Source organism: Dipodomys spectabilis, unplaced genomic scaffold, assembly GCF_019054845.1.
Source record: "Dipodomys spectabilis isolate Male_0828 unplaced genomic scaffold, ASM1905484v1 ptg000032l, whole genome shotgun sequence".
Lineage (NCBI taxonomy): Eukaryota > Metazoa > Chordata > Mammalia > Rodentia > Heteromyidae > Dipodomys > Dipodomys spectabilis.
Window position 1 is genome coordinate 5994787 of NW_024870709.1, and position 16431 is coordinate 6011217.

The 16431-nt window shown below is 32.4% G+C and overlaps 1 protein-coding gene across 2 annotated transcripts in view; it reads right to left on the bottom strand.

Annotated features, from left to right (window-relative positions):
- Positions 1-16431, bottom strand: part of Ncam2 (neural cell adhesion molecule 2) — a 311886-nt gene that overhangs the window by 115952 nt on the left and 179503 nt on the right. For both annotated transcript variants that reach the window (XM_042676924.1, XM_042676925.1), the window contains exons 2-4: positions 7221-7295; positions 3407-3613; positions 1746-1889 (exon numbers count right to left, since the gene is read on the bottom strand). In XM_042676924.1, coding sequence (XP_042532858.1) covers positions 1746-1889; positions 3407-3613; positions 7221-7295 — 426 coding nt within the window. The remainder of the gene's footprint in view (positions 1-1745; positions 1890-3406; positions 3614-7220; positions 7296-16431) is intronic.

The window sequence follows — 16431 nt, forward strand, 5'->3', positions numbered from 1 at the left end:
GTTCAAAAATATCCATTAATGACTCAGGGACATGGAAAGAACTGGAAACAAATGCAAATTAAAATAACATCACTTCTGCATGTGATGCTTGGGGAGAAATGCCTAAATTAAATCAAAAAAACATCATCCTCCATCACTATTACTCATTTCTATAAGTCTTTGTTGAAGATGTCTATTCTACACATCCTTTAATTCCTGAAATAAAGTATATATGAAGCTTGATATTATAATATCTTTAAAAGTTTAAATATGATCTTGTAACTCTTATAACTCAACTGCCATATATTATTGAACGGAACAAGTCTGAAAATATATCACACAATTTACTCAAATAAATTCTTAAGAAACTATAAATCAGTTACACTAAATAAGGAAATGGAAAATTAAATATTAGTTCTCATTAACTTATGAGAGAAGCAATGAGAGTTTGACAATTATTAACAATCATTGAATATGCCAAGCTAAGAAAATTATCTTAAAATTAAAAAAATGACTATTGAATACAATCATGGTATATTATATCTATATTTAAAAGAGAATCTCTTTACTATTTATCCTATATGCTATAGAAATTTCTGCTCTTGGAAATACAAAATGGAATCATTTAGATTGAAAAACACTTTAAAAGATTCAATTATTTTGTACTTCCCTGCAATGCAGGTGCATTGAAAGTATTCTAAATTGAAAATGCTCCCTGTGCACAATGGGAAAGGACCATAATGTCAGCAAATTATGTTTTCAGTTTCTGATATCATAGTATTCTGAGATTTTAGCTCTGTCTGGATCAAAACCATACAGATGAATCAAGTAAATGTTTTATATTTTAGTCTTTTCTCTGTAGACATCTAACCATAATATTTAGAATACACAGTTATTTTCGAAAGGACAGCCCAGAATATTAAATAGGATTCATACAAATACTATCTTATGTTTACCAATAGTGAGCTTTTGAACTCATGTTTGAATGACAGTATTTAGAATCTGTGAGCACCGGTTTACACTCCTTTACTTACTTAATATTGAAAACAAGGGTCATAATCTTTCCTTAAATATTGTTCGGCGCCATTGGCTCAGGCCTATACTCTACCAACTCAGGAAGCTGGGATCTGAGGATCACAGTTGGAAGCCAGCACAGGCAGAAAAATCCCTGTGAGACTCTTATCTCCAATTAACCACTCAAAAAGTAAAAGTGGTGTTGTAGCTCCAGTGGTATCATGCTAGTCTGGAGCAAAAAGAGGCTCAGGGAAAGTGCTCAGTGCCCCACAATCAACAATAAATAAATAAGCAAATACATAAATAAATGGCATGTAAGCCAGTTCTTTTTTTAAAATACAGATAAGAGCTACTGGCAATACTGTATACTAAAATACTGGCTAAACTACTATGCTAGTCTATGCTAAACAACTATGGCTATGCTATGGTATTTTACAAAAACTATAGTAAAGGTGTAGAATTAGTCCTGAAGTCAATCAATTACCAAATTTTAACACACTAACTTCTTAAAGTAATTCTTGACTTTAGGGTGGAACACTGCGTTTTCCTTCCATGTTTTATTTGTGAGACAGTCTCAGGCCTGCCAACGTAAAAGGAGGAACTAGCAACCTTAGTGTCTCAACTGTTAGAATTCTGGGATTATCTCTGCATGCAATCTCATCCACTGAGCTCTACATTTTCTTTTGTAAGCCACATTAATAAAGTAATACGTTTTAGAACATATAACTTAAGAGAGTTACCAAAATACTAACTGTCGGAAATGGCGGTGAGTTCCTCATTATGATACAACCAGCTAACAGCTGGTGCAGGTGAACTGCTAACTCTGCAGACGACTTCAGCATCCTCTCCTTGCTTGAATTCTTGAGGAGAGATAACTTCTTTGAATGTGAGCTTTTCTGTATTGAGAAAATTTTTAAAAGGGATATAAAAGAATTATCTTTTTGTTTTCTCAGTAAGATACCGCAGATTAGACAATTATCCCTGCTATGGTAATTAGGTAAACCTCTATCTTTTAAAAACTCAATAATAACATTCTTTCTCACTGAGATCACCTGCAGAGTCCTTTCAGTGGGACAGGATGTCGTACCTGAGCTGGAGTCATCACCAAAACTCTTTTTTGGGGGGGTCCGTTGGGTCTGGGCGTTGTCCCTCAGCTCTTCAGCTCAAGGCTAGTGCTCTACCACTTAAGCCACAGCACCACTTCTGGCTTTTTTCTTTTTTTTCTGCTTATGTGGTGCTGAGGAATTGAACCCAGGGCCTCATTCATGTAAGGCAAGCGCTCTACCACTGAGCCACCTTCCCAGCCCCAAAACTCTTACTCTAGTGTTTCTTCCTTCTTTTCCTGCAACAGGAACATAGAATGTCTTCCTTCCATTTCCTTGAAGATTCCCCATTTTTACCAGTCTGGGACATCTGCAATCGCTTAACTTCATTTAGATTTCTACCAAATGTTTCAGGCAAAAGAGCTATATGTCTCTCTACTTCAATGTTCCCTATTTGTCTGTGTCTATACCTTCTTCTATAAAATTTTTAATATATATTTTATTGTAAAGATACTGTACAGAGGAGTTACAGTTAAATGAGTAAGGTAATGAGTACATTTCCTATCCAGTATTGTTAACTGCTCCTTTGTTTTAATAAAGGAGGGGGTAACAATGTTCTATAACATTTTTTAGCATGGATATATCACACCTATTCATTGCTTATGGATTTTTATTTATTGTCCATAATTAGAATAGGGCTTGAACAATTAAGTAGATGGACAAGATTCTCTATATTTGCTGGGGACACCAAAGCAATGCAATATTTTGGAAATGTAAATATTGGCCTTACCAAATGGAACTCGAGAATATTCTCTTTGCATCATTTTAACAAAGATATTTTATTTTTTTACAAATGCAGTTATTACATGAAGGTCTAAATCAATTTTTGTAATCTGTGAAATATGTAGTAGTGGTATAATTTAGTTACATTGTTAACGAAGAAAACAAAAAATATTCTTGTGGTATTCCACCAAAAGAATTGGTAATTCTGTGTGTTTATAGTTACCTGTGATCTAGTATCTATTCTAGGATTCGTTGAGGCAAGGTACAGAGTTCATTCTTTCCATTTTTATTTTATTTTATTTTATTATCGGTCGTAGGGCTTGAACTCTGGGTCTGGGCACTGTCCCTCAGCTCTTCAGCTCAAGGCTAGTGCGCTACCACTTGAGTCACAGTGCTACTTCCGGCTTTTTCTGCTCTTGTGGTGCTGAGAAATCGAACCCAAAGCTTCATATGTGCAAGGCAAACACTCTACCACTGAGTCACCTTCCAGGACCTCCATTTTTATTTTTAAACACATTAAATTTTGCCTGAACTCATTGTAAAGATGTACAATTGTAGGCAAAGTCAGACAAAAATGCAAGACTTACGGTAAATTTCCAAAACTACTGTTGCTTCTTGTGTCTGTCCTTTGGCATCAGTTGCTTGACAACGATATATCCCTGCATCTTCTATGTTAGCATTGTAGATGATCAATCGTGACCTGAGGCTTTCCTTCTGCAACATGACCCTCTGTGTTGAGACGATTTTCTCGCCTTGTGGATTATACCAATCTATACTCTCAGGTTCACCAATTGCTGTAAACAGCCATGGGAAAGAAATGTTTGAAAATGTGTTTTAGGAGATTCTTTTGGCAGTGACATTTATTATAATGTGACAATTTCAATTATTTAGACATGAATGTAAATAGAAGACTGGAAATCTGAAAATTATACAAAATTTAAAGTAAACACAAATGTTAACACAAATGTTCTTCTTTGTTTAATCTACATTTAGGACTCAATCAAGTCGAAGTAAGTAAATGAGAGAATAAAATCCTTAAGAAATTTCCTAGTGTTTAAACTGTAAGAATTACAAATTATTTTTAGTGATCTATGGATTATCATTACACTTTAGAAAGCAAAACTCCCAGCTTAGATATAAACTCAAGCTGATATGTGTATAGAAACATAGATACTTAATATGATTTCACATGTTCAAGCTCTTGAGTTAAGAGAAAATATTTTTTTTCTTGATAAAGCAAAACTTCCAAAACTTTAAGGATTTAAAATAAAAAAAAAACTTTGGTCTTCGATAATATTGAATTTTGTGTTAATTTCCCAAGTGGTTAAAATACATATATATGTATATATATGGCCAATTACCATTTTTTAAATGAAGTCCTAATGTCTTTTCCCAATGGAAATGCGTGCTGTTATCATTTTAAACAAAAATTATTAACTATTTAATCACATGGTAATTGGAATATATTGAAATGATACTTATCCTGCTGGGCAATTACAGCCAAATCAAATATTTATTTAAGTTCTCCAATTCAGTGTCTAGGTTATTAAGCACTTCATAAAAGTCAAAGCTCCTGTTTATGATTTTAGTAACCAAAGGAAATATTTTATCTAATTAATCCTACATTAATTTGTGGCACCAAGATAAAATATTAGCACAAATATTGTAAAAGAATAGTATATAAAGTCAACTCCATCAGCAGAACTATCTGAATGAAGTTGTTATTTTTATTACTTCATTTTCTACTTTTGATATCAAATTAGCATACTAAAGCAAATATAAAAGGAAAGTTTGGACAGGATTCTTTTTGGGGGGGTTATTTTGTCTATCATGGTGCTTGAATTCAGGACGTGGGTGCTGTACCTGAGCTCTTCTGTTCAAGGTTAGCATTCTTCCACTCTGAGGCACAGCACTATTTCTGGTTTTATGGGGGTTAATTTTACAGAAGAGTCCCAGTGACTTTTTTGCCCTAACTAACTTTGAACTGTGATCTTCAGATCTCAGTCTCCTGAGTAGCTAGAATTACAGGCAAAAACCACTGGCACACTGTTAAGATAGAATGTTTGATAGATACTATTTATGTTATCTATGGGTTTTAGAAAAAAGTCCCTAAACCACAATAACTGACCAGATAATGTGCTATAGGAATGGGCATTTTGTTTTTAATTAATCCTCCTGTAGAAAAGATGATAACATAATAATTTGCTTAAACTTCATCTTAATTTTAAACTAATCTCGTCTTCAACTATAAATTAAATAGGATATTCTAGGAAATATTTAGGTTATTTTACAATGTGATTATAGCATAGAACCCTATTATTATGGTGAGTTTATTCTCCATCTTCATAGAAATAATTCCCTTTTTAAGTCACTAATAAATAATAATTTCCATCTGTATTTTTTACACTTATAATACTGGACTTTGGGGAAATTGTTATCATTATATTTTTTTAATTAAATATTGTTGGAAAAGTCAGTTTGCTTTAAATGGCGCATTCTGATTATGATCACCAATTATTTATATCATCCAGTGTAAATATTACACATTTATTCTATTTAAAATAAATATTTAAGGTATCTAGAACTTTTAAATATTATGTACACTGTCATTGTCGAACAATATATGTAAACATTCTCATTTGTATCATTTACCACATTATTACTTTTAAATTCTTATTTTGCAGCTATAATAAATATAAATAAGATAACTTCTTTGACTGTTTTTTATTTAATATTTTATATAAAAAGAAAGAAAAGATGTAGTTTGGTTTCTTATTAAGAAATTCAGTAAACTGAATCATTTTTATTGTGAATTTATGTATGTTATGATTTAGTGATTGGTCTGAACTTAAAAAAATAGTTCCTTCTATTCTCATAATATATGTTATATATTTTGTTATTTGTCCTTACATAAGAAAACTAAACATGTATGCACATATTTGTTTCATTGGTGATAAAAATGAATGAAAATCAGTAACCTACACTGGGTGTGTTGATACATACTTGTAATCTCAGTATGAGGGAAGATGATGTGTGCTGATGCCCTAGCTGCATAGTGATTTCTATTCTAGCCTCAGCTAAGGAGTGAGACTTTGTTTCAAGAAGCACAAAACAATCAGCCCCCTACCAAAGAAAACAGTTTATCTACATTCTTCTGACAAAATACACTATATTTGGCAAATCATTTTGTTGCTCTGTAAGTTTTCATTTCACCACATAGAAATCCTGTGCTAACGATGTATTCATTCAGATCTTTAATGGTAGGATATATGAAGGATCATATACTACTGGTTTTTGCCATGAGATATGATGTTTACATCAATACTCCAAATACTGTTTAGAACTAGGTTGGTAAAACAAATTTCTAGTTTTAGTTATTTCATAAAAGTTTAAATTACTTATGTAATTCTGAAGCAATTTTTTTTCTTTTCCTTTCTTTGTGTGGTATGTGTATGGTGTGCATCTGTGTGCGTGTGTGTCTGTGTATGTGTTATTCTTTTTTGAACCAAGAGTTTATGCAAGCCAGGCAAGGACACAGCTATTGAGTTAATTCCTCAGCCTTAAAATTGACTTTCACAACGCACTTTATGTCAAGAACACTTGCTAGAATCAGTTCTAGAATTGCTTTAGTGTAATCAGAAATTAAAACAATACTCTCATAGCAATTTTATCATGACATGAAGGCCCTTGGATATTTTATACATAAAAGCTTATTTTCATAAATGAGCTTAAGATTAATCTCAATAGATATAAATGTGTTCATCTGAAATGTCTATATTGTAGCAAAGTAGATGTTAAGGTACAAGTTTCATACAGGTCTTCTGCAGAAATTATGAAACTTGGTTATTAAACTAAATTTGGCTGATATAATTTATTACATGGATCATATGTATAATACATTTGAGTAGAAGTCAAGAAGATAATAAAAAGTTTTCTTGACTGAGTAAATATCTAATATTTAAGTGAATATTTGCCTCTCAAAAGAGTAGAATTTTTTGCCCTATACTTTTCAGTCACATAACTATAATTTCATGTACCATATGTAATTCATTCATTTCTTATTTACAAAGACAGTTGTTACAATCATTATGTTGATCCAATATCTTTGCTTAGATAGAAATAATATTTAAATTAATTTCAATTTCTTAATGCAAAAATCATACTTTATAATAAGTGATTTAAATAAATGATTTAGTGTTAGCAGTCAAATTATAACAAAATGTTAAAACACTCATAATGTTTACTATGCAGAAAGTGGCTATTAAAATTTAATATAAGTATAAACGTAAAAAGATGCTATTATTAGAGAATTAAATTTCAACTACCCTTATTCAATCAATAAACTTCATCTAATGATAAACACAAAGCATGTTACCTGAAATTATATGAAGAAATACGTACCTGTACATGTGAAGAATTTAGATTCTCCCACACTAAGCTCTACTTTGCTAAGTGAAATTGTCACTTGGAGAAGAGCTGAAAAAAATATTTGGGTACAAATTAATTGTGATTGTAAAATGAACTTTAAGAGAAAAATATGTAGGCCAGCTTTTGCAAATAGCAATACTATCCCTTAAATTTTCACTCCCCATAATGGCAAAAGATATTTTTCTACAATATAAGTAAATATCATACTTGGTAAAATATTACATATTTCATAACATGCTAAACAACATTTGTCTAAATTATTATTTTTTAAATTCTGTTAGGTGCAAAGAAGGATGACATATTCAGAAAACAGACCCTCATTTACAGGCTAGGTCTTGTATGTATAATCAAAATGCCTAAATATAATTCTTGCTGAACAGTTGTAACTTTATTGAACGAGTAAATCTTATCCTGTCTCTCTAATAATTAAAATATATCTGTTAAATAACTACCATTTAATTATACAATAAAATATTTCTGTGTAACCTAGGCACACACAAAGGAAAGGGGAATGAGTACGGACATTCACGAGATAAACAAGTGTTGTCAAAGACTCCAGATAATGTCAATAAAACAGAGGGGAAGCTCACTGCCCTACAAGTTTTCTGTTCTATTTATTGCTAAAGCAACTGGCTAAGGTAGTTTCCATACTTAATGATAGGCATAGCTTTGATGATATTACAGAAAAGATAATGTAATCCCTTTCCAAATCCTATCCCACAATCTATTTTTTCTTAGAAATAGTTGATCTGTCAATAATGTAATGAAAGTGTAAGATTAAATGTAGACAAGTATGAAACCAAGATTATAAGCCTGGAACTTAGCAGTTCAAAAAAACCAAAAGGCCTTTTTTAGGTTAGCATGGGTTAAAAGGGATAGTATCCAAGTATAGAAGCTCCAGACTTAGTATAGAAGCTCTAATGATTAGGAACTAATCATTAGATTAGGAACTACTGTAAGTCAATGGATGAAACAGAATCAATAAATCCTCTAGCAAAAATAAATGGCAAGGAAGTTGCCCAATTAACATGAGCAGGAGAAGGTGTTTTCTTTAGAGGACTCAGGGTTCTATCATATCCCAGTGTGAGATTTTAACTGTGAACATATGTTTTCTAGCAAAGCCAAAATAGCTAAATTAGTGAATACGACCAGACATGCACAGGGCTCCCTGGAAAATGGTGAAGGAAAAACATCATCTCCTTGTAAAACACAAGCTGTAGCCATTGGCCACTACTTTTATATTCTTTTTTTTTTTTTGTCTAAATTCACACACTGTTCTCTTAAAGGCAAAAAGTAAAATAAGACAAAATAAATGGACTCATAAAATTTCATCAGATGTAAAGCATAGGGGTATGTATACTGTAAATATAGAATTAAATAAAATGTAAAATCAAAACCAGTTTAATAGGTAGAAGAAAGGCTTTCAGATGCTATCATCATTATGTAGGTTTGAAGAGATGAATTTATATATTACAGATGCATTACACTATCATATGTATTATATTATCATATATATTTTATGTATGTATGCATATCTATATACATTACACAGTATATACACATATCATGCATCACTCATGGTCCCAGAAATATATACAAATTTAATGATTGATCTGTTAGTATTAATTTAATTGTAAAGAAAAGGTTCAGAATAATGTTCAAGAAATACATGTCACTATGTTGTTTTAAGTCTATAAAATATGTTTATTCTATTATCTTTCCGGTATTTGGTTGATGCATTTTCTGTCAGAAACATCTCTTTTTGCAATTTGAGGCCTTAATTTTCCTCAATACCGATAATATATGTCATATTAGTGTGACTCAACACCGGTTCAAGGGAATAGTATTTCAGAAGAAAATTACAAGCATGATCACAAGTTCAAAAAAGAGGAAGAAACAAGTTGAAACACAGAGAAAAAAAAAATCTTAAAATTTGAATAATGCTAGTTTCCAGTGAAAAAAATCAGAGAATTTCTTTTCATTTAATGTAGTAATTTGTTTCTTGGTGAATTTAGTTTAAGTTGTATGGGGTCCAAAGTTTCAAAATGCAGAAGAAATCAACGTTTCTGAAAATGTAAGAAGTTTGAATCTGAAGAGATACAGGTGATTATTGCTATCAAGGGCTTTACTTGGTCGCAGGAATTTAATAATTTGGAGAACACTTGAATATGCCTAGTCATATAAACAAAAGAGGCAAGAAGAAGCATTGGGTCACAAGAAAGAAAGTGTTGGTATATTTGCCATTCTCTTTTATTCTTTTACTTTCTATTTTCAGATACCAACTTTTTAAATTTAATTTAATTTTATTTTATTTTTTATTGTGAACATACTGTACAGAGGAGTTACAATTACATGGGCAAGATAATGCGTACATTTCCTATCAAGCATTGTCAGGTACCAATTTTTGCAAATCTGTAATTTCTTGAGTACAGGGCATTAACAATAGCTTTACTGTCTTTTGTAGAAATAAAGCTATCAGATAATCTGAGCTGTTTCTGCTAATTGTAATTTAAACAAATATGGTCTCTAAATTTAGCATACATTTACATTTCTAAAGAATTCTAGAAAAAAATAAATTTGACCACAGTTGGTTGTTTAAAAGTTGAATAAAGGTCTAGATACTTTTACACTGATATGCTGATGAGTGCAATGAAGTACATTTATTCACTAGTGATAAAGTGAAATTCACTATAAAATTAATTAGTGCATATTTTCAACACTTGGTAGTTTTTCACAAGTTATCAATACAATCACTAACTAGAACCATATTTTCCTTAGATATTAAAGAAAATAGGAATACTGGAATCTTATATTGTTATCTGTATTTGAAATTATAAAGACCAAAAGAAACAAAGTTATTACTTCACTACAATTTCCAAAGGGCACTTTTGTTTAAGTTACCTCTACAGATTTGCTAATGTATGTGGATCTCAGATAAAATCTAGAGCACTAAAATTCAAGTCATGCCCTGATTATTGCTTTAGTGGTTTAACATTCAGTATTTCTTGTGATTAGTCTTGACCTATGACTGTCTTCAAATGACTAATTTTGGTCCCAAATGTCAGAAGAAAACTAAAGTAGTTTCTCATGTCAAAAGTTGTATTTAGAGAAAATTAGAAAGGTATGAGATTTTTGACATTTGTCCAACTAATCTGACTCCTTCTGTCTTGGACATTACAATTAGATTCAAAAAAACCAATGTGGACAATGACATTTAGTCTTTACATCATTCAACACAAATGAAAAATTTGTAACTAAAGCTTGTTTGTGGTTTGAGATTAAAATGGCATTACATAATGGCAAACTACATAATTTGGATGACTTACTCTTTTCTTTTGCTGAATTTTTCAAAAAAACTTTCAATGCATTATAATGCAGCATTTACTCATAGAAAGGTTACAATTTTAACAAGTATAGCAAAGGAGACTGAGCATTGTTAGAAGGAGAAACATTTAATCTCATGAGATTAATTCGAAGATAGTGCAAAAAGAAATCCCTAGGAGTGCCTACCAGACAGTGTAGGTACTTGACAAACATACAATGTCCTCAAATCCTTCTTTATCAAACAATCCCACAAGTTTCCTTGAAATAAGCACTAGTTAATAGGTTTGGGGAAAATCTACCGAAGAGTGTAACCTGTCATGTCTCAGTTCATATTCTTCCATTTCCTAAGTCTCTTGTGCTTTTGGATATTGTATCAGAGAATCTTATTTAATTTGTGCTTATTTTAAGGAGCTAAGTAAATCTCATATCCCTGTGGTTTGTAGCTCAATGATAATTAACAGCACCATCCGGGTTCTTGGGTAACTCAAAGAGCAAAAAGTGTCCAGAGGGGCCGGATCACCACTCCAAGACTAGGAGTTTGAGTTCGTTCTGCTGATGACTTCGTTTTCAGTGCAGATAAGAGCTTGCAGGGCCAAGCAATCAGGGTAAAGGACTTCCTCCCATCGAGATTCTGCATCAGTCACCCTGGCCTTGACCAGCTTCCCATTGGCTTTTCAAAGCCCGGGCATCGCAGTATAACCCTCGTCCCTGGAATACTTCTCCAGAGCAGTAATTGATTAGACCCCACAGAGGTGTGAGCCACAAGAGGGAACAAATCAGAGCGGTTAAGGCAGGCTTGGAGAGCTCCTGCAGGCTTCAAGAAACCTGTGATTGAGTGTGGGGCCTGGTAAGTCTAAAGATCTTGAAAGTCACACAGCTCTCCGGGGGAGAACCTTTATTAACCCCTGCACCAGCACCCCAGTAGCCCTTCCGCCTGCCCGGAGTTCTGCTTATCTTTTTCTTTTTTAAAATGTTTCATTCTTAGGTAGAAAAGATATGTTGCCTTTGAAAAAGTGTGATTGTTTAGACTGCCTATAAAATAGACTGCTTATAACATCCAGTGGAAATTCACGATTGAATTTATCATAAATCAGTTAGTAAACCATTTTGTTTTAGAGAAAGAGCTAAACAATCTAAAGATCAATAAATATTTTCAAAAGAGATTCTCATTTAAGGAAAAAAAAATAATGATTCCATTGTGAATGACTCTCAATAAAGCACATGAACACAATTTTAAACTTGAATGTATTACTTTAGTAGGTACATTTTATAAGTCAGTCTTAGATGGCATACAAAAGAATAGCCTTACTGTCAAGGGATTTACAATTCATTGGGGAGTGTAGTAAAACTGCATAAAATAGAAACAATAAAATGTCCATTTTGTTATTTATGAAATTCATGATGAAATCTTTGCAATGTTCTAAGACCAAGACTATGAGCTAGATGTTATATTAAAAGATGAAAAGAGGAGCTGGGAAGGTGGCTCAGTGGTAGAGTGCTTGCCTTGCATGCCTGAGGCCCTGGGTTCGATTCCTCAGCACCACATAAGCAAAAAGAAAAAAGCCGGAAGTGGCACTGTGGCTCAAGTAGTAGAGCGCTAGCCTTGAGCTGAAGAGCTGAGGGACAGCGCCCAGCCCGGAGTTCAGGCACCACGACCAGACCCCCCAAAAAAACAAAAGATGAAAAGAGAAATGTATACCATGAAGAAATTCACTCAGAATGGTAATCATTATATATAAGGTGAATAATATTACTGGCATAAACTTAGAGAAATAGTTTGTAAGTTTAATTTCTGTCCACTACAAGTATTTGACAGATAAGGTCTTTAACAATAGGGCAATGGCCAACTTACATTTCTTTTCTAAACACATAATAACAGAATACAACCAATGTTTAAACTCAATAATTTTGGAATAAGCTTAACTTTCTTAATTTTCATTTTTTAGATCTTTACAATTCCTTTGATTTTCAAATGATATATTACAATTTCTGTTATATTTTCCTAATATATTGTGGCTCTCAGATTATATAACAAGATGATAAAAATATACTAAGTATTTTATTATTTTAATTCTTGATAGACAAAAAGGAAGTACTGACATTTTAGCATCTCTTTCAATAGTCTCTACGATATGCAGAAAAATAATAATTAAGAAAAGGTTCTGCTTTTTTATTATCTATAGTTAGTTGTACAAAGGAGTTGCCATTTATCCATATATAGTTTATGAACACAATTCAACACGATCAGTACCACCCCTTTCAATATTCTCACCCATCCTTCTTTCTCCAAACCATCCCTTCCCTTACTTACTTTATTTTGTGGAATATACATTCCATTCTTGCTGTATGCTCCTTCTTTTTTCCTCTTTATTCTATTCTTTCCACGGATGCCATCCTACTCCTGAACCATCCTCCTAGTGTTTATTATGCTGCATTAAGTAAGTCAGACCCAAAGAGACTAAGGAAATATGTTTTCTTTATATGTGGAAGCTAAAATTAGCTTAGGTTATAAACTTACAAGAAAATACATTAGGTGGTATGTAAATGTACACAAATGTATAAATTAAAATATGGTACACCCATGGAAGAACAAAAATAGTATAATTCCTGAGAAAGGCAAAATCCAAATTCAACAACAACAACAAAAGAAAAATTTAATATATAAGAAAACTTAAGACATTAATCTAAAACTGAAAGAGGGTTGTTTTTACTTTTTGTAATATTCCCTACTAGCAATTAATGGAGACTCAATTTCCCTAGCACATCTACAGACTCTTGAAAAAGTGTAAATTTTCCTTTTTTATCTTAGTTTATTCATCAGGCACAGATTTTAGAAGGTCCATGCCAATGGATTTGTAGGTGATGAATTTATATGTAGTACACTGAAAACAGATACAAAAAGTTATAGGTTTACCTGATGACTTTAAAAGTTCAATTCAATCTTGTTTCTTTTATACATTTGTTAAATCACCATTTTCCCATTTTACAAAAATGCTGACACATTTAGGTAAATGTTTTCTCTGCTATGATCATTAAGTGATGTGTGTATAAATTCTTATATTTCACATACAAAAACATCATTAAGATGATTATTACATAAAAAGTAGTATTCAAAGAGCTACTGTGACTAAGAAGAAAATCAAGTAGAACACAAAGAAAGAACTGAAAGTAATGATGAGAAATTCTATAAGGAAATGTCAGGAAATTATAAGCAAGAAAATCCTAATGATCAGTGAACATTCCTTGTGATATTGCATATAGTCTCTAAATCATAGGACAGAACAAAAATACATCTATGTGCCTATATCTGTCTATCTATCTATTTATCTATCTATCTATCTATATGTCTATATCTATCTATCTATCTAGAAAGAGACAGAGGAGGAGAAATTTCACATATCTTATACATTGAATATTTTAATATAGGAGGTTAAACTAAACATAAGACACCAAAGATAATGTGCAAAATTAAGTTTATATATTATTATATATTTGAACATATTTTCCTTTGAAAACTGACAAAATTTGTTTTTTCTTCTAAAATATATCACTTGAAATTAAATAACACTCTGTGTGGTCAAGAATGAAGCATCACTTTCTAAGTTCTGTTTTGATTTCCTTTTTTAGGTTTTTAAAGTTTTCATCATAGAGGTCCTTCACTTCCTTGGTTAAGTTAATTCCTAGGTATTTTATTTTATGTGGGGCTATTATGAATGGAGTTGCTTTCCTGATTTCAGCCAAACTTTTTTCATTGTTGGCATACAGAAAAGCGTGTGGTGGGGCGAGGAGGAAGGAAGAAATGGGAAGGGAAAACAAAGGAGGAAGCAACAATGCTTGATAAGAAATGCACTCATTACCTTGCTCATGTAATTGTAACCCCTCTGTATGGTATTTTCACAATTAAAAAAAAAAGAATGAAGCATCGAAGTTACCACTTCCAGTGTCATCTGAATAAATGGTAATGCACTACTGTCTAAACTAGTTCAGTAATAAAAATAGAATTATTATATGTCACATTTTAGTATTTATAAAGCAGAATACAGGAAGACTACCTATCCCATATTTCTGACTGAATCTCAATAAAAGTTGAAAATAGGCCTTAATGGCAAGTAGGCTGGGAAATGATGTCTGAGTTGTGAAAAATCTAATCTATGTTTAAGTGTTACTTAAGTCTTACATTTAATTGTTCCATTAAAACACCAGAAACAGGTCACTCATCACTTATTTTAAGTGTGACATTTAATTAAAACTAAAATATCTTGAAGAAGCACCAGCCAACCTCAAGTTCTATACTCAATCTAAATGTATTTCAACACCCACTTAACCATGTAAGTCATTAGCTATCCTAATGAAAGTGACATGGAATATCATGTGAAAATTATTAGTCACTGTTTTTATACGCAGTAATAAATGAAGTTATGGGAATATGTTTACACTAGCCTGATTTCCAAATCTCTAAATTTCTATGCAATTGCATGTCTAGCCCACTTACATGAAATTTCCCATCAGATTAGTCCATTTAAGTCTTATTCATGAATCTGACAAGTTAAAAATCAAACACATCATATGAAGATTCAGGAAGAATGTGTCACTGTCCTTCCTTTTCTAAGAGATATTAAGAAGTGGCAGATACTCCACACCTATAATGTTTACACGCACACATGTGCACAGGCGAGTGCACACACACACACACACACACACACACAGCCAAAGAATATGAAACTCGCCTGTCATAGAATAGAGAACAATACTACATATAAAGTACACAAAGAGCTCAAATGTATTTGGATGGCTGAATTATACCAACACATGTTGCTGATTTTCAATAAAAACATTGTAATCACCATAAAACCTTAGATGATCACTGCCAGAAGTGCTTACAACAGTCTCTTTGGTAGTGATCTCAGTACAAGGCAGACACTATTTCTCTGACAGGCTCAGGTAACTTCATGTGCATCTTTCCTTAAGACTAATAGTCTTAGCCTGAAGTTACTTTAAATGTCTTAAATTCTTTGTCATATTTTTGTTGGTACTGTTCAAGAATCTAAATAATAGGCCAATTAGGTATCTTCTTAGAAGGGAGGAAAAGTGACTTGAGAATTAATTTCATATTACAAGAGGTTACAACAAGACTGCTCTTTTCTCAGGGGGGAAGAGAGGATTATAACAGCCATGAGGATTCTGAGTTTCCCAGATCACTTCTTTCCTAGCTAGAACAAAAATGACTCAAGGGGGGCTTTTCTGTAGATAGGAAAAAGGCTGACAAAACGAACAGAAAGGAAATCCCAGTTTTGTGTTTATGTGTGTATATTTGTGTGAACACAGTTAAAATACTTTCCAGATGATGTTCCTGAATGAGCACGAGGCAACAAAAATTTTCACAGAAGCTCAGTTAATCCAAAATAATATCCAATCATATAGCACTATGTCAGTTTTGACTCCTGTGTGTTATGGGAAATGTAATGTCCCAAGGCACAAACATGCTCCATATAGCACAAAAGTGCTTCAGTAGTCAGGCTCACTCTACAGGGTGTACCCTTGTGGAAAATAAGAGACTGACCTTTCGACCATATATCCCAGCTACAAACAAATTATGAATTCCAGAAAATTCCCTAAAGATATCATTCAAGGAGTCAGGAAACTATGAGAAAAGAAAAGACAAGAAAGGAAAGAAAGCTAACATTGGTTCTGAACCATGGACAAAAATGTGTACATGTATCTAAATAAGGGTTCACTTACAGCTTCAAGCTTACATAAATGGGTCTCTAATCCTCACAAGTCACATAGATGGTAACTTGGAAAAGGATATTATGGTGAATTTCCATCTGGAAGATATTAGATTAGTTATACAAACAGTAAA